This window comes from Lytechinus variegatus, chromosome 18, assembly GCF_018143015.1.
Source record: "Lytechinus variegatus isolate NC3 chromosome 18, Lvar_3.0, whole genome shotgun sequence".
NCBI classification, from domain to species: Eukaryota; Metazoa; Echinodermata; class Echinoidea; order Temnopleuroida; family Toxopneustidae; genus Lytechinus; species Lytechinus variegatus.
Window position 1 is genome coordinate 2,081,195 of NC_054757.1, and position 27,578 is coordinate 2,108,772.

A 27,578-nucleotide genomic window follows, 5' to 3' on the forward strand; every position below is an offset into this window, starting at 1 on the left:
CAAAAAAAAATCAAATTTTATGAAAAATGTACCTTACCCCTTATGCAACTGAGCTCTTCAATTGTAACAATAGATTAATTTGATTTGTTCTTGTTGCACGAAGCAGATGTAATCATTATGATTGATTTTTTAATTTAAACTTTGAAAAAAAAACAAGTGCACACCTAGTTACCAATAATGCATATAGCATTTCCATTTATTTGAAAGCTGGATAAAAGAGCATTGTAGATTAAATGCCTTGCTCACGGGCATAGGTGCCGCGGCCGGGGATCGAACCCCGGACTTTCCATGTATAGCCAGGCGCCTTAGACCACTCGGCCACGGCACCTCCACAAACGAGGCTTGTAATCGATGGTAAAATTCGTGCACTGCCCCAATTAACATAACATTTACTACCAGGTACGAACCGGGTACGAACTAGCAGTTCCAACTGTTACGACCTTTACCCTGTAAACAGTGTCTATCACTGAAGAGATTAAACAAACCTTAAAAAACAAATACCATGCAGTTCCCCCCGGTATATAAACGAGAACTTGACTGGACATAAACCCAGCTCCATGGTTTATACTATTCTTTCTCTCTCATGCCTTCTCAGGCGATAAGAATACATATCAATGTTTGTATATGTGTGTATTGTGTCCAGAGCTAGTAGAACAAGCGAGAGCTCACCCGAGAAACTCCTTTGTAGCAGCTACCAGTGGGCCCCCAGTGGGTTAAGACCTAATTGGAACCTCCCTGGGAAGACCTGGCATGGTAATTGTTACCTGGATGGACCTGGACTAAACACATGATCAAGCTGTTTTCCAGAGTAAGTTGCTAATGATTATGAGTTCACTATACATTCTTGTACCTATAGCTGTTTAGAATGCATATAGTTTCACCCATGGAGCTATTAACAGAGAGGTCTACCTATACCGGGATTTTTAGTTACTAGCAGTAGGCTCTCATGTAACGGGTAAACTCCTCATGCCCATCCGTCTCTTGCCAACTCGTCCACTCATCACCTGGTCTAGCTTCATTTAGTCTAATGCCATTGCGTCCAACATTTCTTCGAACAACAATTTGGTCCAATAACCATTTGGTCCAATAATCACTTCATTTCTTCTCATAACCTTTGTACACACATTCAAAATATAATGCAATGTCCCGTGCAATGTATGCCTCGATAGATAGACAGTGTTTAGGTAATCATGACTTATTGACACCGACCTGGTGGACTGTACTTTCACGGATGATGATGATGATGGTGATGATGGTGATGATGATGATGATGATGGTGATGATGATGATGATGATGATGATGATGATGACGACGACGATGATGATGAGAATTAAATACAAAGGTACAACACCGACCTGGGAATGTGTTATCATGAAAGGATCATGATTGCTTTAGTAATTGCCTGGAAAAGAATAAAACGGAATATAAACACCACTTTGTACTCGCATTAAAAAAATTCGCAAAGCATAATTCTGTCTGCCATTTCCTGTCTCTAGTCAGTGAATAGAAACAAACCACTTTTTTGTCTTTAGGTATGTGACAGACCTTATTCGTCCGTAATCGTCTGCATGCAATAACAGTATCATCTGACAACTTTTAAAAAGAAACATAAACCCAATAAATCATTCCAAGTGCAATAGATTAACACAGTTTCATGCTGGTATGTTAACTCATTATTACTATATCATGTATATCGTGATAGTTGCATAAGAGTCCTTGGGTTTGTAATCTTAATCCCTTGTTGTAATCAACGAGTTGTAACCCCGAATTCCAGGGGCGGATCCAGGATTTACCCAAGGGGGGGGGGCACATTTTCCCGAGGAAAAATTTGACAGGCAAAAAAAACAACAATAAAAACAGAATATTTCGTCCACGAAAAAAAAATTACAAGCAAAAAAAAAAGGTCGTCACCCTCAACAGGGGGTCTCACTTCTGTTTTAAAGGCCTTTTTACATTGCAAATTTCAGTTTTGACTCTCAAAGGGGAAGCACGGGCCGGCTTTGCCCCCCCCCCCCCGGAACCACCAGTGGTATACATAACGCTTATCAAAACATCCTGGCGCGCGCCCTTTAAAGGTCAAGTGCACAACAGAAATAAAATGTGGCTTTGAATCAATAGAGAATTATCATAAGAGTGTCACGGTGAACATTTCATCAAGAGCAGATGTAAAATAAAAGAGTTATGGCATTTTCAAGTTTCACTTATTTTTCATAAAACAGTTATATGCTCAAATCAGTCATATGCAAATAAAAGAGATGATGATGTCCCTCACAATTTATTTTGCCTTTTTTAATCATGCATTATTTCAATTTTTACAGATTTGACAATAAGGACCAATTTGGCTGAATGCCTGAATCACAAGATATTAAAACAACTGCAATTCTACATGATCAGTGAGGAATAAAACACTGTTTTACATGACAAGGAGGAGAAAAAATAAAATACTTCATATTTTCATGAAATGAAATATAAAGGAAACAGTAAAATGGGTGATGCCATCAGTTCCCTCATTTACTGGACGTCCATGCATAGAATACAAACGTTTTATTTATCTCCGTCACAAATACACGAATTATTGAACTACTTGATTTCACATTATCCGGATGTAGATGAAAGGTCATACCATGTACAATATGTAAGTGAAAGGTAAATAATGTTTGTTGTCGTTTTGTGATGGTCCAATTTATTGTTTGACTATTTACACTATTCGCCTTTATATATCTATTCCCGACATGATGAGTGTAATAGGTTCTTGAACAACCAGGCCCCGTGTTACAAAGAGTTACAATTGATCCGATCAATCGCAAGTATAGAAAAGCCAGCAAAGTCAACATATAAAATGCACGTTTGCTCAATTTTTTTTCTAGATATGAATGTATATCCATAAATTCATTGATTTCTTAACAGTTCGGTGTGTTCTCTCCTGTTTACAAAGGACATTTTGCAAGTTTCCTGCAGAAAAAATGACACTGATGGATTTCTATAGAGTTACGATCCACTGGATCAATCGTAACTCTTTGTAAGACGGGGTCCAGAACTAAAAAAAAATCAAACGCAAGACCCGTACCATGGTTCAAAATCAAGTTACGATTGATCACAACTCTTCTTGCAACATACCCTGATCGAATGTCAATAGTGACCACCCGAACGCCACCTTTAAATTTGAATAAAAGGTTTGATTTTCAGGTATGTCAGATTTAAAATAAATCGCTGGGATTTAAATTGTAGTCCAAAGTTTTACTAACCACTATTCATAGCCGACTGGTATTGATTTTAAATCCCTGTACTTTTGATTAATCACTTTCTGAAGAAAAAAAAACGCTGTATGATCATGGGAACGTTTTATCAATATTTCTGTTTCTGGTTTTTACACACAAAAATTAAAAGATATAGTGAGTGTGACATATCACCGGCTCTCTAATTACCCATGTTGTGCCAAAAAATCAAACTCATTATAACTTTTGATGTCATATCCGATTTTGGTGAATTTGTCAGTTTCACGTTTGTGTGATTATTTCACCATTCATTCAATTCAACTTTAATTTGTCAGCGTGGAATTGTCCTTGAAATATCATGACATCAGAGTTGTATCAGAAGGAAAATTATTGTATTTACTTGATTTATATTCAGTTGAAAATGAAATAAGAAATAGAAATGCACTGTAGATTATTTTTCTTGAATTATTCCCTTCGTAATTTTTTTTGGAGAAGTCACTAAAATCAATGGACTAGTAAAAAAAAATGGCCCGTTTATACAAGAAGGTCATTAATTGTGTACGAAACTAATCACGCCCGTGAATTGGGTTAAGCATTTTTGATGGGTAAACTATTGCCTAATGCTGTGTCGATTTTACGCAAATTTTTGTGAAAATTACCCATGAAACATCAATGAGTTTTAACCTGGGGTTGTCATTTTTCAAGCAATCTGCTTATGACAATCCCTCTCCTGCAAATTGTAAATGTTAACTAATATGGTATGAGATCAGTTTTGTTTGTAATGATAATTTTAGTACATTTAGTTATGATTCATGCCAAAAAAAAAATTTCAATATACTATGTTTGTTATGTTATGGAAAATGTATTATATACGAATGATGTAATTGCAGAAGTAAACAATAAAATAAACTCAAAATTACCCATGAAACATCGGATGACTTTTTATTCTTCATTTTAGAGTGAAGAATCTGTATAGGGCCTAAATAGAAGAAGAATGTGGAGTTTTCCTAGAAGTGTGAACATATAGAACATTAAGATTTTCCCTCTCATTGAAAAAAAGTCAATTCCAGTTTCAATTTCGTTTTATTTTCTATTACTAAACTTCCTCCTTGATTCCAAAACTTCTATTTTAAAATATCATACTGTAACTGATCTAATTATAGTAGTTTCGTCCTGATTTATATTTGCCAACTTGCTTTAATATATTTGTCCATTGCTTGTATATTGATGAATATTGATCTGAGCCATAATTACGATAAATGAAACTAGATGCACGTAATATGAATAGTCTCTACCTCACTATGTTTCTCAACACTTCAACGTCAAGGATAATTTATGCAAATTATTGCTTCTAAATTTTGTTGGAAAAATTGAATGAATGAATGAATGAATGAATGAGGGAGCCCATTGCGTCATTTATTACATTTGGGGGAATTTGGTTACATGAAATTTATTTCAATTCTTATAGATTTTATAATGAATATGTTTTTGACCGAAGTGTAATATGTTTCAATAATGACAATTGTATGGACCCGAGGAGAATCTAACTATGCTTCATAAGCCAAGGGAAATATTGGAATATTATCATGTTTCATAATTATGATGAAATACAAAGGAAATATGACATTGTATAGCGTCCCCTTAGTCCTTACCAAAATAGCCACAATTTTACAGTTCATCGCTCAAAGATAAATGTGAATATTCCATTGATGTTATACTTCCACATACGGAACGGTTTTGTATCACGAGACAATACTTTGACCAATCATCGTATATTAAGATTAAAGTGGTGGTCTGGGCTGAAAGTATTTATAGCTTAATAAATAGAGTTGAATTCACTGAGCAAAATGCCGAAAATTTCATCAAAATTGGATAACAAATAACAAAGTTATTGAATTTTAAAGTTTAGCAATATTTTGTGAAAACAATCGTCATGAATATTCAGTACGTGGGCCGATGATGTCACATCTCTACTTGTTCTTTTGTATTTTATTATATGAAATTAGGTTTATTCATTTTTTTCCTCCAAGAACGAGAAAAAATTGGATGGACTACTGATTTAGTGCATTAGATATTTATTGCTGCAATTTATTTCATTACAAGGGAGACATATTTCACACAAGTATGAAATAGTGAATATTCATGACGACTGTTTTCACAAAATATTGCTAAACTTTAAACTTCAATAACTTTATTATTTGTTATCCGATTTTGATGAAATTTTCGGCGTTTTGCTCAGTGAATTCTACTTTATGTATTAAGATATAAATATTTTAAGCCTGGACCATCCCTTTAAGTGGAATATCGAGCTCTCTGTTTCACTTCTCTACATCCCAAGTTTCACAGGATTATTGCACCAGCTTTATTAGTAAAGGAAATAACACTACAAAAACTCCGGTGTTGATTTAACACCAGCCCGGAATCTATATATGTCCACACCAGAGAAGTGTTAAATAACACCAGTTTCGTTTTGGTCTAACACCAGATAGGTGTTCATACAACACCAATTAGTATTAAAACAGCAGCGGTTTGATTCCAAACTGGTGTTGTTTCAATACTTCTCTGGTGTGGACATAATAGATTCCGGGCTAGTGTTAAATCAACACCGGAGTTTTTGCAGTGTAGCTGATGACATTGGAAACATATCACTAAATACACCAATTATTGTTTTCAAAAGGAAGTTAAATGAGAAACAGGTATTATGATTGTTTGAAGACTGATAATCTATTATAACCATCAGGAGATTCTTTCATGCAGTTTGTGGGTGAAGTATATTATCCTGTATTGTGTGAAGGTAATGCCACCATTACATTTAGTATTATAGAATGTATCACGGTAGATGAATTGAATTCATTATTAATTATGAAAAAAACCGGATCTATGATCGAGCCCTGAGTCACACCCATATTTCGCATGTGTCATAACATCATACATTAATAAATATCATCGATATTCTAAGGTAACTAATTTATTCACAGGACGGCTCATGGCCGTAAAACCAATTTGTTTTCAAATAAAAATATTCTGGTCTACAGTCCACAAGACGTTTACTGAAATTCGTACTAACAACAAGACTTTTATATTTTAAAATGTTCATTATTTTAAAGGGTAAATGCAAATGTAAGCTGTGCTTAAACCTGATATATATCGACGTGTTTGATATAGATATCTTCTGAAGTTTTTTTTTCATCTAAAATATTCTGCAATGTTACCAAAGTTAACGATGGGTTGATCATCAATACACATCTGGCAACGGGGTTATCTTTGATATCTTCAAGTGATAGCTTCTAGCTGGAAAGACGTGCTAAGAATTCCTAGTGGTAATTTTTGTCTCGCCTGCATAGCAGAGCGAGACTATAGACGACGAGGGCGACGGCGTCAACATTGAAATCTTAACCTAGGGTTAAGTTTTTGAAATGACATCATAACTTATAAAGTATATGGACCTAGTTCATGAAACTTGGACATAAGGGTAATGAAATATTACTACGAAAAAGAGATCCTTAGAAATCATAAGAAATTATTTTACAGTGGTTTGGAACAAGAGAACTCATAATGAGGAGAGTGTTCTCTACTACGAAACAGAGATCACTGATCTTACATCAATTTTTTTTTATAGATGACCTATGTCTCTGTCTTGATTTAATTTTAAGACTTTCCGTTAATTTTATATCCTAAGATTTTCCTCAACTGACTGCTCTTTTATTCCTTGGAAAAATAGCTTGCTGGCTATAAGCTCTAGTCTTCAGCTATCACATTGCCAAGACTTCGAAATATAAAAATATTCAATGAGCTACGTTAAGGACTTCTTTCTCTCTAAAATGAAATAAGAATTCTAGATATGTCTTCCAAATTGACTACCCTCAACGTTCCAGCTTACGTGTAAATTAACTTTTAAGTGCGGTGGTTTAAGATTAAAGATAAGAGTAAAGATTTTAAAAAGATTATTTATCAAACATCTGCGTATTTTCATTATTTTTTACAGACTTCCGAGGATGGCCGAATTCTGTGTTCGTGTACTCGTAAAGGGGAAACCCCTGTCCCGACTCGTATTTGTATCGAGAGGAATCCTGGGTAATAATTATGCTGTGACGTCATCGCAGTCTGTTCGGCATGGATCAGAATATTTCAAGAGCATCTTCCCTGTTGATGAGCAAACAATCAGAAAAGAGGTTAACGTCCAACAATTTTTCCTTCTTTCTTCTTCGAGTTTCTATCTTTGTTTTTCTTCATAATTTTCATGATTCAGACCTTTATCGAACTCTTATAGGACAAGTCCACCCCAACAAAAAGATGATTTGAATAATAAAAGAAAAATCCAACAAGCATAACACTGAAAATTTCATCAAAAAAGGATGTAAAACAAGAAAGTTAGAGATTTAAAGTTTTGCATAATATTCACATCTTTGGCGGTATGCAAACATGGCAAATGAGGAGATTGATGACATCACTCACTGTTTCTTTTGTATTTTATTATGTGAAATATGAAATATTCCAATTTTCTCCCTGTTGTCATGTGAAACAACTATCAATTCCTCCCTAAACATTGTGTAATTAGCATTGTTTAATAATATATGGTTCAATCAAGTTGGACTTTTTTTGTCAAATCTGTTTTAAAAAAATGAAATATTGCGATGAAGTAAAAGATTTTTCCTCTTCTTTTTCACTTAATTGATAACATGTCTGATGTTTCGATCAACATTGACAAAGTAGTCTCCTTTTTCATAGAAATACTTCTCTCTCACTTCCTCTCTCCCTCTCCCCCTCCCCACCCCCCCCCCCCCCCCCTCTCTCTCTCTCTCTCCCTCTCTTTTATCTCTTTTTATTATCTGTAAATTATTTTTTGATTTCCCATTGAAAAAAAATATGCCAGGGTCCCGAAAGAATTCGTGTTATACGTCGGAATAATGAGCAATACTTGCCCACGCAGCAGTACAGTGACGTCACAACACTTTATGAGGGGTTCCAAAGAGGGAAGAGAGAGTCAAGTAAGTTTACTTTCATCTTTCATCTTTGTAGGCGCTTCTAGCGTATTTCTATCAATTTTTACTATTTGGAATAGGTTTACATCTTCCTTAGATTTACATTCCATATTTTGTCTTATTCATTCTTTTTTCTTTTTGTGGAATTCGACTAAATCAGTTCAAATTCTGCTCGTTTATGAACGCATGTATAAGCCGATGATAGATATATTTATTTCCTTAATACTGTTTTTTCTTCAAAAAGTCTATTTGCTCCCCCCCCCCTCCCTCTCTTGTATTTGGCATTTCTTGTGAGATTATAATTATAAGCATATATTCTGAAGTTGACTAATACTGGTTGCAATCATGTTGTCTGTACAAGATTGCGAAGAGTACTTGTTAATATAATTTCCATCAAAAATAATAAACATGCATTATTTTTATTTTCATAATAATAATAATAACATAATATCCGAATCTTATACAGCGCTTTTCCTGGGATTCATATCATATCGCTTTACAGTGTATATAATTTAAATAGTATGAAAAACAAATGTGAAATACAAATTATACACTGTAAAAACAACTGTGGTGTTAAAACTGACACCAGTTGGTTTTAATAGAGGACCACACCCTGAGGTGTTAACATTACACCCAAGAGATTAAACACAACACCAAAGAGTGCAAAAGTAACAGCCAAAGGTGTTGTAATAACATCTATAGGTGTTAAACTAATGTCAATTTAACACTGGTGTAAAATATCTGGTGTGGTCATCTATGTACACCGGTTAACACAGTTTTTCTTGACCACTTATTCCAGATGACGGATCTTTTCTTGGTCATCGGATTGGTCCGGGACAGCCATACCAATGGATATCATTTTCACAGGTAAGAAATAAAGACAAGAATTCCTCGTATAAACCTTGGCACAAAATATTCATTTTCATAATTATGCACTTTTTAAAACGCCGGTCTTCATTTAACACCAAACAGGCATTAAAGCAACACCGATAGTGTTAAAACAATATCGGTTTATTTCTAAACTGGTAATGTTTCAACACTCTTCTCTGGTACTTAGTAGTTTTGGTTATTACACATACTAGAATCAAAGTTATCTAAATTAGAAAGTCGCTAACATTTCTTTGCAATTTTTTTTTAGGGGGGAATCAGCTTGGGTTTTTTTATACAATATTGTTGAGCTGAAAGTAAAATGGAAAAATTTAAGTTTTATTACGCTAATTTCTTCTTAAATGATGTGACATTTTTCATATCTTTCTTATGAAAATGCAAACAATTACTGATGACAATAATTAGTTATCTATGTTGTCTTGTAATCAAACATTTCACAGGTTGAAGAGCGAGCTCGTCTCTTTGGATCAGGGTTAGTGTCACTTGGTTTCTCACCCGGAAGTGAAACCTTTATCGGCATCTTCTCACAGAATAGACCCGAGGTAAGGGGTAAATTAAAGAGCACTGCACTGATGTGTTCAAAGTGCTACACCACCGGTGTTATACAGAGGGCCACGTCAAACATTTAACACCGTTGCTAAATGGTGTTATATAGGTTGACCATAAGGTTGACACTTATATTATTGATGTAATTTCAGCACCATCTGCATTGTGATTTGTACAATTTTTATAGCGTATTTTAAAACCATGGTCAGAACACTGTCGAGTGTAAGTGTTTGATAACACTCCAATTTTTTTACAGTGCGATGGATCGATGTAATATAGAGTGCGTATCAAAAAAAGTTTACACTTTTAAAAAGCCCTGGGAATTAAAAAGTATACAACATCTGGGTAATTTTTTCACATATAATCTTGTGTTTGGACTCGTCTATATCCAATGAAAGTAAAAGTTTTGACAGGATGTTACACTTGAGTGAACACTGTCCATTTTTGCAAACCTTGCAGAAATCTGTTTGCGCAGAAATGCTCGTTTTCACGCTGTATCAAGGGGAAAGGGTGAAATCAAACTTACCCTGTAAAACATTTCTCATACATTTCTTTTGCACTTTTAGTCAATTGAAATGAAATGGATACGTTCAAGCATTTTGTAACAATTTGCCACCCAAATTGGAATTTTGACACTTATTAAGCACAAACTTTACCCTATACATGTATGTGCCAGCTTGATCTGAGGACATAACCTAATTAATGAATCTGAACAAAAGTTTTATCAGACATCTCTAGCATTTTCACTAATTTTGTATCATTTAAAGTGGGTTTACATACCATTTTTCATGTAATGATAATTATTTCTCCACACTTTTTCCATGCTTGACAATGATAACAAAATGAAAATCAAGCCTAAGCCATTTCATGTAAATTAGAGCTCAGTGTGAAGCAAATATCGTCACGATAGCCTCGGTACGTGGAGGAGTGGGGTGGGGCGCAATGCACTCTTCGAAGTGTTTTTGGCAAGGAAACAAGTTTAAAAATCTAAAAGATATCTTCAAATCAATTTCACAAGCTAAATTCCACCTGTTCTTTATGATTAAGGTCTACTTTTATTCGCATAACTATTTCAAAGTTCTGCGCAAATCATTTTTCACCAACTCTTCAAAAGTAAGTGGTGCTCACTCAAGCGGAAATATTTGTCGACAGTTATATCGTCATTTGCTTAAATTGAACTTTACCAATGTTGAAATGTGGAAAAATCTTCAGGATATTACAAATGTATAATTTTACAGGATTTTTTCTAAGTGTAATTTTTTTATATACGCACTGTATAGATTCTAGCCCCTTTAACTTGGCTATCAACAAGATGCAAGGATTTAAGGATCTAAACACAGTTGTCAGTGGACAAAACTGACAAACCACTGCAAGAAACGCTTCTCATATACTGGGGAGCAACAATAGGAATATTATCAAGTTTTGACTGAACTCTTTTTTTTTAATACTCATAGTTATGTAAGGAGGGATGGTAGACTTAATACCTTCATGTATGCATACCTTACCCTGAACAATGTTACATTCTAATAATGGTCTATATTGTCTAGTAACTCGAAAAATCCGCTACATCTTGTCCATTACGCAAACGAAATGGTATGGTCATTTAATAATGTTCAATTTAGAAGTTTTTGGACAAAGATTACAACTGTATAATTTTGTTTTAACAAATTAAAATTTGGCCACATTCATTATATTAGAATCTGTCAACTTTATAAAGAGTCAGTATAACTCTGATCTAATTTGCTAGTAAAGCGTCAGGTTTGACACGATTTTGATTTGGCACTGTCTCTAAAGATCTTACTCTTAACTACCTGTCATTTGATGAAACTGTAATGTAAGGCAAGTCCCTTGGTTAACATGGTTACATACATACTTTCTTTCTTAGCAGTTATGTTTAATGTTCTTTTGTATTTTGTTTTCTTCAGTGGACGATAGTTGACTTTGCGTGTATCTGTTATTCAATGGTCTCTGTGCCTCTGTATACCAGTCTAGGAAAGGACGCCTTAAAACATATAGCGGAGCAGAGTAAGCCAAGTTCACTATCCAATTATAGTATATCGCACACACAAAAGATGTATATATCCCTACAGGTAATCAAAACTTTTTTTTTAAAAATGCTGTAATGTCAATTTGGACGGTCAATCTGAAGCCCATTATAAGCCCTCCACTGGCGTGGTAATTTAGTTGGGAATTATTTCCCCAAAACTTGTTTGCTTTTTTTTCCAAATTGATAATATCTATGGATATTACATGAATATTGGAAAAATATGGAATAATTCAATCTAGCATGAATAGGATACAAACGGAATCAGTGACACACTATTAAAAAAATGCCGATACTTGCGTGCTTCGATCGTTTGCAAATTTTAGAAGTACATCGTTTCCTAAACTTAGTCTATTAGAATGCATGCTACGGGCAAGGAACTTCACTGTTGACAACTATAAAAATGAGGATGTTTCTCAAGGCACAATTTATACAGACAAATAGGCAGTAGCGTAAAGATTGGAGGGGGGATTTGGAAGGTCTTGCCCCTCTCCCTTTCACGACCCAAAAAAGAGAAAAGGAAAAGAAGAAGGGTGAAATATATTGTTTTTGAATGCTATGTCAAAAATCTATCACAATTTTTTTTTTTCATAAAAATTTTGACATTTTTGCTCGCTCGCTACTTTTTATGAATTTGACACGATGGGCCATATCGAGCCCCCTCTAAAGTTTTTGGCGCACTACGCCACTGCCTATAGGCCTATTTGGAATATGGAGTAGATGTCTATTACCTTGCTAATTTCCGGCCCCAAATCATTTTATTTCCATTATTCTTTACCCTTGTTTAGCAAATATGTCGGTGCTGGTTTGCGATGTCTTAGACAAAGCAGAATCTGTTTTGGAATATGCTGCTAATTTACCACACTTAAAAGCAGTAGTGGTCATGGATCTGCCCCTCGAGGGTAGGGAGGAAACAAGACACAAATTTGAAGCTGCGGGACTAGCGCTTTTGTCATATGATGACGTCATCGATAGAGGGACATCTAATCCTTGTGATCGTGTGGTATGCTCATTATGAAATTAGATTCACTTAATTTCATTTGTATTAATGTTTTAAAGAATTATCTGAAAATATAAACGAGAGGAGAGGAAAGCCTAAAATCATTAGTATTTTGAGCAATTATAGCAGAGAAGAAATTCTCATTAATGGGAAAGAAGCTTATTCAAGGCAATTGCGTAAAGAATATGTTTTTTTTAATAGAAAGAGGGGATAGAAACAGACAAAGGTAGTAATTCTGTCTTAAACAAGTGAAGACTATTTGTTTTATTGTTTTTATAGGTCTGAGAAGAATAGTAGAATAAAAAAAATGTATAAGTCACTCCCATGAAATATAATTTAAATTGGCCTATAACAACTTTTTTGTGATTATTTTCCTGGACTGCAACCTCCCTATGTCCCTCTCCCACAAGAGAGATGATAAAACGGCAGAGCTATAAAATGGCAAATATTGACAAAATATTACATAATGATTGCTACATTAATCAAAGTAGGCCTAAATTTAATGTGGTTTTAAGATGCGTGATAATTGATTTTCTTTGACTGATTTTTTTTCTTCAATTTTAACAATAAAATTGCAAAATATTGCAGTAAAATAAAATCTTTGTCTTCTTATAATGCATGTGATCTCTGCAGTGAAAGTTATCAAGCGAGACATTCAACATCCTTGCTTGACCCCCCCCCCCCCCTCGATGTTGTAGTGGTGACTCGAGTTGCAGCATTCATAACGTAAAACATATTCTAAAGTTATTTCATGTTAATTTGATTTTTTGTCTCAGCTACCGAAGCCGACAGATCTGAATACAATCGTTTACACAAGTGGAACAACGGTGAGTAAAACAATTTTGGAATGCTCTTCCAGGCAAGCAAAAACTGTTAACAATTTTCTTCAGCTTGAAGAAGCACCTAAAAGTGGAATCTAATCAAGAACAGTACACAGCACACATTTTGTACAGTTGGTTTCTAGTATTGTAGATTATGTAGGTTATGTTAAAATATTATCTTGTTTAATATATTAGGTAGATTATCGTTTGCTTCAGGTGTTTACAAATTATTTGACCGATGGATATTTCTTTTCACCATATTCCAGTACTTGTCGTACTTTATACTTTTTGTTGTTACAACATGTTAATGTTTTATACTAACAATGCCCATTGGAAATAAGCATCAAGGTGAACTCTTAGAAAAAAGGTTCTTAGAGGTTTTCTGTATATACCTGTGCCGTATTTGGAATATTTAAAAGGTTCCCTGAAAAGTTCTAAACAGCCATTTGTAGGTTCTTTATATTTTCTATAGTTCTTGAGCACGTAAAGAACCTTATTGGGAGCCCTTTATTGAGGGCTCCAAATACGGGAAAAAAGGTTTACAATTCATTCCTTTTTTGAGTGGTGCTCAGGGGATTTGCTTGTGCCTTAATCATTATCGTGTTATTTTCCAAAGGATCAGAAAAAAGGACGAAACCACAATTTGACAGGAATAAATAGTAGTGTGTATGAAATCTCTATATTGATAAATAAATCACGGGATTACAACAGGGGCGTCGATCCATTTTTCAGATTGGGGGTGGGGGCAAAATCATGAATCATCTTTCCAAAAGGCGGTCGATCACACAAAATAAACAAACTCTCTCTCACACAAACACATATGCCAATATATATTATATGACTCATGAGATAGAGACACATATCTCACCAACAAATCAATGCGAGCGCGAAGCGCGAGCTTACAATTTCTTTATATTCTGACCTGAAAGCTTTATATTCTAAGCATTTTTGGTACTAATGATTAAGATGGGTATCTAAAAAAAACGATAGATGCCCACGCGAAGCGCGAGCTGAAAATTTAGATATTTCAATCTGAAATAAATAGTTTAATGGACGTTTTTAATAGAGAACAGGATATATATCCAACAAAAGATTATTGCAAATCGAAGTTGGAGTTCTTTTGAGGTTTAGAACTGAAAACGGGACATTCTATTCACCTATTTGATCGTGAAAAGTATGGGTTTTGCTACAGAAATGATGCGAGCGCAAAGCGAGCTGAATTTTTTTTATATTCCAATCTGAAAAGCGGACATTTTGAGCACGATTTTAGACAAAGAACAAGTTGTGTATCTCAATCTCGTTTGCTGATTTTTTTTTGTAACATTACAATCTTATTTTATTTTTTGCACATGCGGAATTATTGGGGCCCCCTCCCCCCCCCCCCCAGGATCGACGCCTCTGGATTACAATGTGTTTTAGATTGTCATTAAATCCCCCTCCCCACTTTAGATCATTTTGACCCCTGTTTAACGAGTATATATTTTCGAGTTTCATTTTCTTTCATTATTGGATAAATAAACCCTAAGGTGGGTTCACTACAGGGAAGACAGTTCATTAATTGAAAGCTGCTGTTTAAACCTTAAAATTACATTGCTTGATCATAAGATATAAGGACTCATTCAGAATTTATCACATGAGATGTATACCTTTTCCCTGGAAAAAATTATGTCCAGCAAAAAATTTATCACCACCGTCACTCACGGACTTGGGAGATTTTTTTTTTTTCGTTGAAAAATAACAAGTGAAAAGGAATAAGGGAGTATGCCGTTCACTGTCACACCCCCCCCCCCCTCCCTCCTATCTGGGCTTGCACAGTTATTCATTCGTTAGTTTTAGGTTAGAAAATGCTTAAGACGATGAATCCCTTGTTTGCAAATAATGGCGTAATTAATTGCGACGGTCGTTAGGTGATATTGCTATTGTCTTATATTTCTTCTCCTCCTGTCTTTACATCTTACAGGGACACCAAAAGGTGTGCCGCTCACACAAGGTCATCACATAGTAAACCATGCTTATGTACATTCCGCCTTTGATGTGAGTAGAAACATTAGTTTGAAATTTGGTAAATTTTCTCAAAATATAGCGATCCTCAAATTGGCAATATCATTAAAAAACAGGCAATTTGGCAATATCATTAAAAAACAGGGAGTTTCTATTATTATGATGTTTTGTATTACGACTTCTTTGTGGTTTATCCAAGTGTCATCTCCTCATGAGCAATATCTATTTCATGGCAAATGTATTTCGGTAAAGAGATGACAGTAGACAGATAATCAGATTTGAGAAAAAAAAATGAAAATGCACTTATAAGCCCTCAACATGTAATGGAGATTTGTCTTTAAATCGCTTGCATTTTAAAGCAATTATTTCACACTGAAGATTTTGACTTTTCAAACTTGTATTTAACGGCTATCACTTTTTACGATGTTGATGAATTTGATTCCTAAAATGTCTCATCTCTTTTCCTTCTTTTATTAAAATTGTATTTGTTGATTTATTTATTTGCATACCTAGTCTCAAAAAACATTAATGCTCTTTAAAGCTCTTTAAAAACAAAACAAAAATTAAAATACTATATGAAGAAGACACATCAGACTCATGTGGACGTTCAAGTCAGTTTGAAAGCTATAATACGATATGTCAAGACATGATAGAGTGTAAAGAATAGATATGCTAAGATATTATATTTTGGAAATTTGTCACTGAAGCCAGGAAGTGGAATCACCAAAGACTATACAGTGATTGTTGTCCTTGTCAAGCCATTGAGAACTGAAACAAAAAAAAGAACATGTTTAAAGAGCCTCTATACAATAGAACAAAATTAGACTACGTTTCAGTTCCAATCTTACCCCCTTATTTCATTACAAGGTCCCATCATTCGGCAGCCCAGATGATTACCATCTAAGCTATCTACCTCTAGCACATGTCTTCGAAAGAGGTAACATGGTAAGAATTCTTACCCTCTAATCACACCCTATAGTTTCTTTCTTAACCCCCCCCCTTGCCTTATTACCCCTTATAGTTTCATTCCTTACCCCTATAATTTTGTTTCTTACCCCCGTCATTTCCTACGTACACCACCCTTAAACTTTCATTTCTTACCTATACAATTTAATTTCCTTCGTACACCCCCCCCCCTCGTTAAAGTTTCATTCTTACCCCTATAATTTTCACGATGATTAGTTTATTTTGGTGAAGGTATTCCGACGGATTAACATGTATTAATTCGTGTGGGGTGAACCCTAAACGGAGAGCAGACGAGTATGAAGAAATACTCGTATATGCAAAAATGAATTTACTAAAGATCACTGATCAGTGATTTCTTTGTGAATATTGCGACAATACCGATAAATTTCATGCAATATTTTCTCTAATTTGAGTTTTTATAATGATGTTGATGTTATTTTTGTATAAATATAATGTTCTTTATATTATGTTTATTTTCATTTCTGTATATATATAATGCTCATTGAATTGTTGATTATTTGGACACTAAAATAAATAGATTTAATTTGATTTAGTTCAAATTAAGAAACTGGAATATTAGAAGACGGGCAATTCCATCATGGAATTTCCATGAATATAGTGCATACGTCGGATAAACGTTGGACAATCATGATATATAATTTGTCTCTGTTTGTATTTGTTATTGGAATATTTAGTGCTCTGGAAGAAATTACGATTTGGGCAGTCCATGAAATGAAGTAAGCACTACGAGAAAAATGTGATGAAATTTGATGAATATCTTGTGGAATTTCCTGTAGGAAAACAAATCTAGTAAGTTAATTAGTTGCTTTGGATTCTAAGGCTGTCCCTGATGTACTTTTTTATTCAAATCACACAGTATCATGGGATGATACAGGGCACGCGTGTAGGATTTTTTCAAGGCGATCCCTTACTCCTGCTTGACGACCTTCAGACTTTGAAACCTACTGTCTTTTTCGCTGTTCCCAGAATTTTCAACCGAATACATCACCAGGTAGGTAATAAAGCAAGTGCGAATAGTAACAGCAAAATTATATTCAATGTGTTTTCGGAATTTTCATACTTTATTTATCCATTTTCAACGTAATATGAAAATAGTAATTATGTCATTACGATTTTCTTTTATGTCCATTTAATATCATTGAAAAGCAAAGTATTACTCTCGAATGAGAGTAAACAACTACTTTATAAACGTAATGTCATGATTTTTTTTTAATCAAGACAATGGAATTCGGCAATCTTTGCTTGTCCAATTCAACATAATACCAAAGAAGAAATTTCCTTCCATAACTGTCATGACTGTAGGATATTAAGTCAATGATATATGAAGGGAATGAATAAGAATATTATTATCCTTTTTTTTTCTTATTCAATTCATTATCAATTAGTGAGGAGTTTAGTTTGAATTCAGAGAATAATTCTGACTTAGGCCTACTCTAGTAATCTATGTTCTATTTTCCTCGCAGTGCATATAATATCTGCTCTCATTTTTTTTTTCATCCCAGGTGAATCTATTTCACTCTTCAATTTTCAAAGCATTTTCAGTCGATTTATTGGATCATTATCATTTTTGTCTCGCCTGCATAGCAGAGCGAGACTATAGGCGCCGCTTTTCCGACGGCGGCGACGTCGTAATCAAGTTTTACTTATTGTTTTGCACGAGTCTTTGGTCACATGATCAAGGTCAAATGTCATTTAGGGTAAATAAATATAGTGTTTCATATCATTATGAATGTTGTTTTTTGTGAATAATTATTCAGTAGTCATTTTCGAGTCAGCACTGCTGATATATTGAATCGTGTAATGCAGACGAGAGGCGTTCCACTTGTTTCACATCTTGATAACAATGAATTTCTCTTTCTCTTTTTTGTCCAGATAACGTTAGGAGTGACAAATTCCAGTCCCTTGAAACGTTTTATCTTCAATTTCGCTTATCAACAGAAGTTGAAAAATTTACAAAAGTAAGTCTAAAAAGTCATTCGTTTACCAGTAAAAAACTGGGAAATGGTTAATGTGCAATGATTATAGATCTATCAAATTCATATGGTAAGACAGTCTAACTTGTCTCGCAATTGATTTTTGTTTAACTTATGCCCCCCCACACACGAAGCTTTGAGGAAAATCCATAAAAGATTAAGAATGTTATTAGAATTTGATTTTTTTCTGACGTCATATGCAGGAGCGAGTGTGAAATTATTTGTGTATTGATATACTGAAAGTACAATAAAAAAACTCCTTTTATTTAAATGATTCAATTTCATTGATTTTTTTTTCATCAAACGATATTGTATAGGAAATGTGCTCGCATATGACGTTACAAATCACATATAATAAAAAGTCTAATAATTTTTATATTCTTTGATCGATTTTCCTCAAACCTACACCAATATTTTTGTTTCTGCTTTTTTTTACAATAAACTTTTTTGTCAGGGTGAACATTCCTATTAAGGCAACTGATGTATCAATGTGATTATTACGATTCATTCATAATGATATCTATTTGGATTTTATCTGAATTCTGACATTCATTTTTTATACTCTTCTTCTAATCTCTTTCTTTTTATTTGTACTTCTTATTATTCGTCTCTTTTTTTATTTTACTTCTTGAAAAAGCATAGGCGTGATTGTCCTCTGCCCACTATACATAGCCCCGCCTGGTGTATTATTTCAATTTCAGCAGGTAGAAAAGGACGAACGATTGTGACAACTATAATTCTGCAGAATTTCATTTATAGCATACAATTTTTTTCAACAAATAACTTTAAATGATTTATTTTTTTATTCATACTGTTGGTTCTCCCTGCTCTCAACTCGTCCCCTTATCCATTTCTTTCTCTTTGTCTTCTTCTTCTTCCTCCTCTCTCGCCTCCCTCTCTCTCTTCCCTCTTCTGTAATAGCTTTATTCTATCTCTTACCCTCCACTCTTCGTCTATTTCTTTTTTTTTCATTATCAGCCTCCATTCTTTACCTTCTTTTTTTCATTATCTCTTCTTCTTTTTTCCCCCTTTTGTCCCTTTTCTCCTCCTCCTCGATTTATTAAATATAGTTCCCATTATCATTACTTTTTTTCGTTTCAGAGGTATAATATCAAAAGACACAATCTGGGACAAACTAGTGTTCAAGAAGATTCAGGTAAGATTGTTGGATGTTCCCTAGGGAGTGAGGAAAGGGCATACATTGTGGTCGGGCGAGCCAAGATCTAAATGACGGTGGTAATAGTATACCGTACATCGCTTTGAGACGCCATTTTGTTTTATAAGAGAAATATTAACAGAATAGTGCGAAATATTGTTATTATTGTTACTCATACAATTTTTTTCCGATATGAAATTACTATACATGCAATCGAAAAGTCAACAAAAAATGAAATCTATTAAAGAAAAAAACAGTACAGAACAACTCCCTTATGTCAATTCTTTCAACGCCAACTAAAATCTGTATAGACATAGGCCTATAGACAGGATGGAAGAATCAATTCCCCCTCATATTACTCAATCATCACCATACCATAATGAGTAAGAACAAGATTGACCGTTACTTAATTTGAAAGCATATTAATCTCGTCCACATGAAGTGAATATTTTCACGTATTCTCGAAGAGGGAGTGTTTCGTGAAAGTTGCCGGCACTGACTAAATTCTAGCTCTAACAATAAGTGAAATCCTTGGTTTTGATCGGTCGAGAAGGGCTGGTATCTGATTATCACTATGGTAACCGTTAGAGCTGACAACTTTTCAGTAGTGCTGACAGGCTTCATGAAATGGTGTCCTGGAAGATCCATCAAGAATCGTGAAAGACCTCGGAGATCTTTGAAAGTTCGTTGAAGGACCCTTGAAACATCAAGCAAGTTTCATAGTCTTAAAGCAGTCTTTCAGAGGTCTTCCTCTCTGTGGAATGGGGGTTTAGTGATAATGTTGATTTATTCTTCCTTTTTCTTTTCGTTTAGGATATCTTTGGCGGAAGGATGCGCTTTTTATTTTCTGGTGCCGCTCCCCTCTCGGGGGAAGTTGCCACCTTCTTTCGTATAACAGTGGGATGTCCGGTATGTTTTCATTCTAAATAATCGTTAAATGCTGATTAAGCCTAAAATAAATTTCTTTGACTAAATGAATACGACAAGAGAAAGAGAGAAAGAGGAGGTGAGAATGGGGAGAGCCGAGGGAGATGAACGTCGTGTAATTCATCTTTCAGCGCATCCGTTTGAAACAAGTAAACTGGAGTTGATGGCGCTTATCCCACAGCTACCATTGCGCCAAATGGAAAAAAAAGGAATGACTTTGAGATAGACGGCTTTTTCTTAATCTATTGTCGAAATCGAAATTATATCACAAAAAGTTTTGAAAATTAGGTGAGCGGATTAATGAATCATTGGAGCATGATATTCTTCATATAAACTGGTGCATTGTGTTTTGCGATTCTTAGGCTATGACATGGGCAGAAATATGGTCGTAAATCTGTCCCTAAAGATAGGGGGACCAGGGCTGGAAACTTTGATAAGCAAAAAAAAAATACACGGTCGTTTAGTCCAAAATACATGTATTATTTCGATGGGGAATGATGTATTTTACTCCATCATAAAATACCAAAAATAGGGGGATGGGACATTTGATATTGTGTCCCCCCCCCCTATTTTTGGTAGGGGGACGTCGCCCCCACTGGGATTTCCGCCCATGGGCTATGACACTTTGTGTGTATACAGTTTAACCAACACAAATGACGTTAATACAACCGATGGTATGTCAGTCGAAATAAACGCAGGCTTAATCGGTCTTGAGTAACTTTCGTTAGCATTAAGTTAAACTGGCGCTTCATCTAATAGTCTTATTGTAATATTTCTTTTAATTCTTTACAGTTTTTCGAAGGCTACGGACAGACTGAAACCACCAGCATCATCACTCACACCATCGATATCGATATGACACCAGGTCACGTGGGTGTGCCAGGGGGTGACATGGAGATCAAACTAGTCGACGTCCCCGATCTCAACTACCATGCCAAGGACGACGAGGGAGAGGTACAATGATGTAGCATTTATTCGATAATTTTTATGTTCATCATCGTCGTGATCGTACAGGGCCCCGTCTTACAAAGAGTTATGATTGAATGATTCAATCAATCGTAACTCTATGGAAATCCATAAATGTCATAATTTTTTCTTCAGGAAATTTGCACAATGTCCTTTGTAAACAAAGAGAAGCACAGGGATTTTTGAAGAAAAAATGACTGCATGAATATACATCATAGCTAGAAAATATTTTGAACAAACATGCAGAATAGATGTTGACGTTGCTGGCCGTCCATAGTTGTGATTGACTGGATCAATCTCATCTCTTTGGAAGACGGGGCCCAAAATGGCAGATCTATAGTTCCCACTGTCGCCATTCACGCCACGAACGCCGCGATTGACCTTTGTAGTTAATCGCATGAGCTCTCGTTTCCATGACGCACGACGTATTTCAGAACACAGTTAATATATTGAAAAATGCCCGTTAAATGACAATGAACAGCTGGGAGGTCTTTCTCGAAAATGGTGTGGACTAAGTTTCGGAGCTGACGGATAAATAAATGAATAAATAAATAAATAAATAAAAATGAATGTGAATAAATAAATAAATAAATAAATGAATAGATAAATGAATAAAAATAAATATGAATAAACGAATAAATAAATGAATAGATAAATAAATATTTCCTCCATCTCAGATATGCGTCCGTGGAAAGAATGTATTTACAGGGTATTACAAAGATCCTGAGAAAACCAAAGAAGCATTGGACGAGGATGGATGGCTTCATACTGGTGATATAGGTCGGTGGAATAAAGTAAGTAACTACACAGTAAAACGCTCTTTACTCTCTAAAAAAGTTTAACCCATTATTGGATAAAATGGGAACGTGTATGTTTGTTGGGTACAAAATGTTGCGTTGAAATTTACCCTTCAAAAATGCATTTTGCCCAATATTGGGGGAAAAATTCGCATACATTCCTAATTCCGAAGCTACGTTAGTCCGAAGGTACGTTAATCCGAAAACGAAATAAGGTTCGTACTTCCGAAGGTTCGTTAGTCCGAAAACTAAGTGATTAACGAACCTTATTTCGTTTTCGGACTGACGGCCTTCGGAACAACGAACCTTATTTCCTTTTCGGATAAACCAACCTTCGGAACACTGAACCTTATTTCGTTTTCGGATCATCGAACCTTCGGAATAACGCCACAAATGTTCGGATTAATGAACCCCTTTACGTTTTCGGATTAACGAACATCGAGGAATAGGCAATTTACGTGTTTCGGAATTACGAACCTTCGGAATAAAGACCCTTCGGAATTACGAACCTTCGGAATTACGAAGTGGAACCGAAAAATTACCCAGCAAACATGCAATTTCCCTTTCTACCCGATATTGGATAAAGTTTTGTTCTCTGTCGTGTTTAGAGTGTTCCATGGCCGTACGCAGCGGGGGCAGGGACAGGGCTACAGTTGCTCCCCAGAAATTGTGAAAACGTACATTTTTTCATGTTTTTTTACTGACAATTGTCACAAATTCACCAAAAGTTTGCACGAATTCCTTCAATTTCACTTACAAATCTGCGAATCGAGCCCCCATGACAAGCTTGGTTCCTATCTTTCGAATTTCTTCAAGATGTTGTAAGCGTCTTGCCTCCCCCCCCCCCCCCCCGGAAAAAAAATTCTGCCTATATCCATGCTCTTTACAACTTGGTTTACTGTACGAACTGGTCAAGTATTGTTTGGATTTTAAACATGATATTTGAAATTTAAGTTCCAATGTACAATTTGGAATACTTAGTGCTAATAAATTGAACGTTGTTTACTTCTTTTAGCATACATTGTTTAAACTATCCATACAACCGGAAGTTAATTTACTAAACCAAGAGTTGTATAAAATTCATGCACGTTGCTTTACTTTTTTAAATTTTGTATAACATTAAGGGCTTAAATATGTAGACATTTTCGATTTATTCATGGCGTATATTTTGTGTGCATCATTTTTTTTCCTTAAAATTTTTCGTGTTTTTTTTTCGTGTGTTTGGTGTTCGCGAAGTATTGTGTAAGTGGGTATAGAAGCCTGGAGGAAGAAGAATGCAATGGGAAGGAAAACGAAGAATAAATTTTCTTGAATCTTGAATACTGCTGAAGACAATATACATAAGGGCGAGATTAACATATTATTTAATTTCATTACGAATTTTGTTTTCATTCCAACAAAAAGTAAAGTTATTAATCAAGTTCTTCCATATTGCTTGCCTTATTTCCCTCCTATATCATAGAACGGTACGTTATCTGTCATAGATCGTAAGAAGCAGATACTGAAATTGGCACAGGGGCTTTACGTTGCTCCAGAAAAGGTGGAGAATTTATACGCCAGGCTCCCGCTTCTCACCCAAATCTTCGTGTACGGTGACAGTATGAGAGTGAGTTATTCATTGGTTTATATTGGGGTTTTATATGGGGGCGTCGGTTTATTCCCAATTGGTCTAATTGCCAATTCGTCCAATTGCCAACTCGTCTACTATCATTTTTGGTCTACCATCAGTTCGTCCACTATCCATATGGTCTGATTGCCATTTCGTCTACTCACCATTTCGTGTACTAACCAGTTGGTCCAATAGTGATTTCGTCCATATACCATTTGGTCTAATTGGGTGATATGAATGGAAAGAAAATGGATATTAGACGACCGACTGGTTATGAGACGAAATGGTCAAATACGAACTGGTGATCAGATGAAGTGATGACTGGACCAAATGGTTTTTTAGACGATATGTTAATGGACTGAATGGCATAAGACTAAATAAAGGTAGACTATGATTGTGATGAGTGGACGAGTTGGCAATAAACGATTATTATAACGTGTGGAGTAGCTGCTCGTTAATGACGTCACAAATCTAAAACTTCAAATTCTAATATTTAATGGATTTTCATCAAACGTTCACCAATATTCTTCAATATTTTTTCTGCTATTTTGCCACACACTTTTTGTCAGGGAGAGTTTCCCCTTTAAGTGCTATACATAAGGGTCAATTATCATAATTATAATTATTTGCTTATCATGGAGAAGGACAGAAATCTAAATTCATAATTACGTTTCGCACTCAGATATACTAAAGGTGCCAATTTCTAGCCCGTCGTCTGCTCTTAGTATTTTTGTATACTGTATACTGGCATATCTCGCCAACGTGACGACTTGTCGCTTCTCGGGTCTTACTCCTTTTATAAACATAACATATACATGTTTATATTATTCATTCTTTGGCTTCTCATAATCTATAAACACCGTTTCCAATCACCCCCCCCCCCGAACACTTTTCTGTCATAATATTACTCCTTTCTTCTTGACAGGATTTCATTGTTGGAATAGTGGTTCCCGATCCACAAGAGTTGGAGAAAGTAGCCAGGTCTGTGGGTGTGACTGGATCGTTTGAAGAACTTTGTCAAAATAAGGTGAACTTCATACCACAGGCACACTAAACAAAATCTTACCCTTGATCATTTCATTATATTTCAAATTACGAAGTGTTAGAGTTGGATTTTTCATGGATAAGACCATTTTGTTATGATGAAATGCTATTGTGATTTTGATAGTAAATGCTTCGATCTGCAAACCGTTGGATGATAATATAATGCAGAGTGGAATACAATGCAATACATCATCAGAGATAAATGTAATACTCTATTGAGGTTTATTGTAAAGTGCACTGACCTATACTCGGAGCTGGATTCATATCAATTGCCGTTCCGCTTGCGGAAGAAATGTAAAATGCATTTATCCTATTCTCATTTTGGTAGAAAGTGACCGGAGAAGTATTGAGGGTGCTTCAGAAACACGGCAAGGCAGAAGGTCTTCAAGGATTCGAACAGGTATTGAGAATGATATTGGTGTCGTGGGGATCATGGTTGTGGTGATGGTTTGATTTGATACGAATAGGTAGGAAGTGGTGGCGTCCCGGGGGGGTACTCAGTATATAATGCATAGTGGGTATGTGCCGCGGAGGGGACCCCCATTTTTACACTCAAATTTCCGTTCCAAGGCATAGCATTTTTGGTCTTATTGAGAAAAGAACAAAGAAAGCCGCTCCAAGGCATAGCATTTTCTTCTTATCCAGAAAAAAAGAAGAAGGAAATCCGCTCCAAAGCTTCGCATATGTTTCGTTACGCCGTTCCGGTCGCATTGATCTGCTACAAGGAGCTGCAATTTTGGTGAAAAGCGGCCGTAAAGAGCGCTTTTTGACCATCGCCTCAGCGCGAGCGCACCCGGCGGAGGCCGCGCTAGCTGCATCATGCACGATTGCCCGTTCCATAGGGATGCATATAAGCACTCACACGCTCCAAGGACCCCCGTTTTCACAAACATTTGTAGTTCCGAAGCCCGTTCCGAGGACCCTCCTTTTTACAGTAAGCCCGCTCCAAGGCCCCCGTTTTTTGCCTCGCCCGCGGCACACCCCTACCACTTTTTTGGTCGAGTGCCCCCCCCCCCCCCGGGGGTGGCGTCTGCAATGTTTGAGCTAGTGATATATGACTGTATTCGAGTTGGCGATCATGGTCGTGATAATATTGATAATAATAATAATATGGAGTATTTATAACGCGCCAAATCCAAATTGATTATGTGCTCAAAGCGCTGAAATATACTTGGTATATTATTATTACCCCGGCTGTAGCTGAGCGGCCATATAGGCGCTAAAGCATTCACCTCACCTGGGTCGAGTGCAGCACAATGTGGATAAATTTCTTGCCAAAGGAAATTACGCCATGGCTGGGATTCGAACCCACGACCCTCTGTTTCAAAGTCCGAAGACTAATCCACTGGGCCACAACGCTCCACGCGATGGTGGTAATAATTGTTGTATTTTGAAGATGATGGTGGTGGTGGAAGTGCTGATAAGTAATTTAGTTGTTGTGGCAATTTTATGAGTGGTGTTGGTGGTTGTGGAGTGATGGTGGTGGTAGGGGGTGGTGGTGGTGGTGGTGATGGCGGTGATGTGATGGTGTTGTGATGCAGGTGGTGGTTGAGAAAGCGATGGATGAAGCGGTGTTGAAGGGGGTATTACATTGAACTGTTGGAGGTCTCTACGGGATCATAGCAGAGAGGTACAAAGAGAGAGATATATATATGAGCATCCAAAACAGTATGCCTTCTTTCTTCATATTCCTATCATTTACTATTCTTTCCCATTTCCAAACAGGTCCAAGCGATTAGTCTCAACCCAGAGCAGTTTAGCGAACAGAATGGCCTCTTGACTCCAACACTCAAGACCAAACGATCAGCGATGGAAAAGGCATTCAAGAACCAACTTGACAATCTCTACACAACGACAGACACAAGTTCATAGTTGATAAAACCATGGAATTGGTCTCTCCTAACCACAAATTGATAATGCAGTTGACCCGCTATTTAATTAGAAATATATTGAGACTCGAGAAGAAAGGAAAACGGAAATATCTCAACATTAAACTACCCTCTATTCATGTTTGTCTCGCTTGCATATTGGAGCGAGAATTTAGGCGCCTCTTTTTCGCGGTGGTGACAACAAAGTCCTCAATGTTGAAAGACAAATGTGACATATACAACAATATAATTATCGTGCATATTCACCGTTTCACAGCTGAGTATTTTGCTGAACTTGGTAAAAATCAAATTAACGGGTTTCGACAATATAGCTTTATTGAGATTCTTAACGGCCTGATTTACGTAAAGTTACATTATGTCAAGAGAGTTGTGATTATGATGTATTTGCTTGGCTCTCATTAGGCCTAACTTGATATGTCAGGATAAGTTGTTAAACATAATTTGAATAAAAGTAGATTTAGAAAGCTGCGGCCAAATAAACGGGTAATAAAATATTGCAAAACCTAGTCCGAAGCTGTAGATTTATTCAATCCAACCTTGCAAGAAAATATATATATAGGATATTTCTGTTATAGAAGTGAATAGAAGTGAAGAAAATCACATTTGTAATAAAAAAAAAATATCGCCCCGTTATTCTGTGTACAAACCTAGGGAATCATGACATTTTTAGTGACAGAGAAATGACGTCACGGATCTGAGAGCGGTGAAAAACATGATAAAACTTATTTTCGA

The 27,578-nt window shown here is 35.7% G+C and overlaps 1 protein-coding gene across 1 annotated transcript; it reads left to right on the forward strand.

Annotated features, from left to right (window-relative positions):
* The first annotated feature begins 536 nt into the window (after window positions 1–536).
* On the forward strand, window positions 537–27,408 carry LOC121432045 (long-chain-fatty-acid--CoA ligase 5-like). Its single transcript, XM_041629865.1, has 20 exons — window positions 537–808; window positions 7,202–7,388; window positions 8,090–8,204; window positions 8,998–9,065; window positions 9,527–9,628; window positions 11,558–11,657; window positions 12,465–12,679; window positions 13,453–13,507; window positions 15,458–15,531; window positions 16,366–16,443; window positions 17,342–17,476; window positions 18,358–18,443; window positions 19,560–19,614; window positions 20,428–20,523; window positions 21,334–21,495; window positions 22,185–22,301; window positions 23,767–23,910; window positions 24,839–24,940; window positions 25,286–25,357; window positions 26,683–27,408. Exons 2-20 carry the CDS (start codon window positions 7,212–7,214, stop codon window positions 26,827–26,829), a joined length of 2,100 nt encoding a protein of 699 aa, XP_041485799.1. The 5' UTR covers window positions 537–808; window positions 7,202–7,211; the 3' UTR covers window positions 26,830–27,408.
* Window positions 27,409–27,578: the final 170 nt, after the last annotated feature.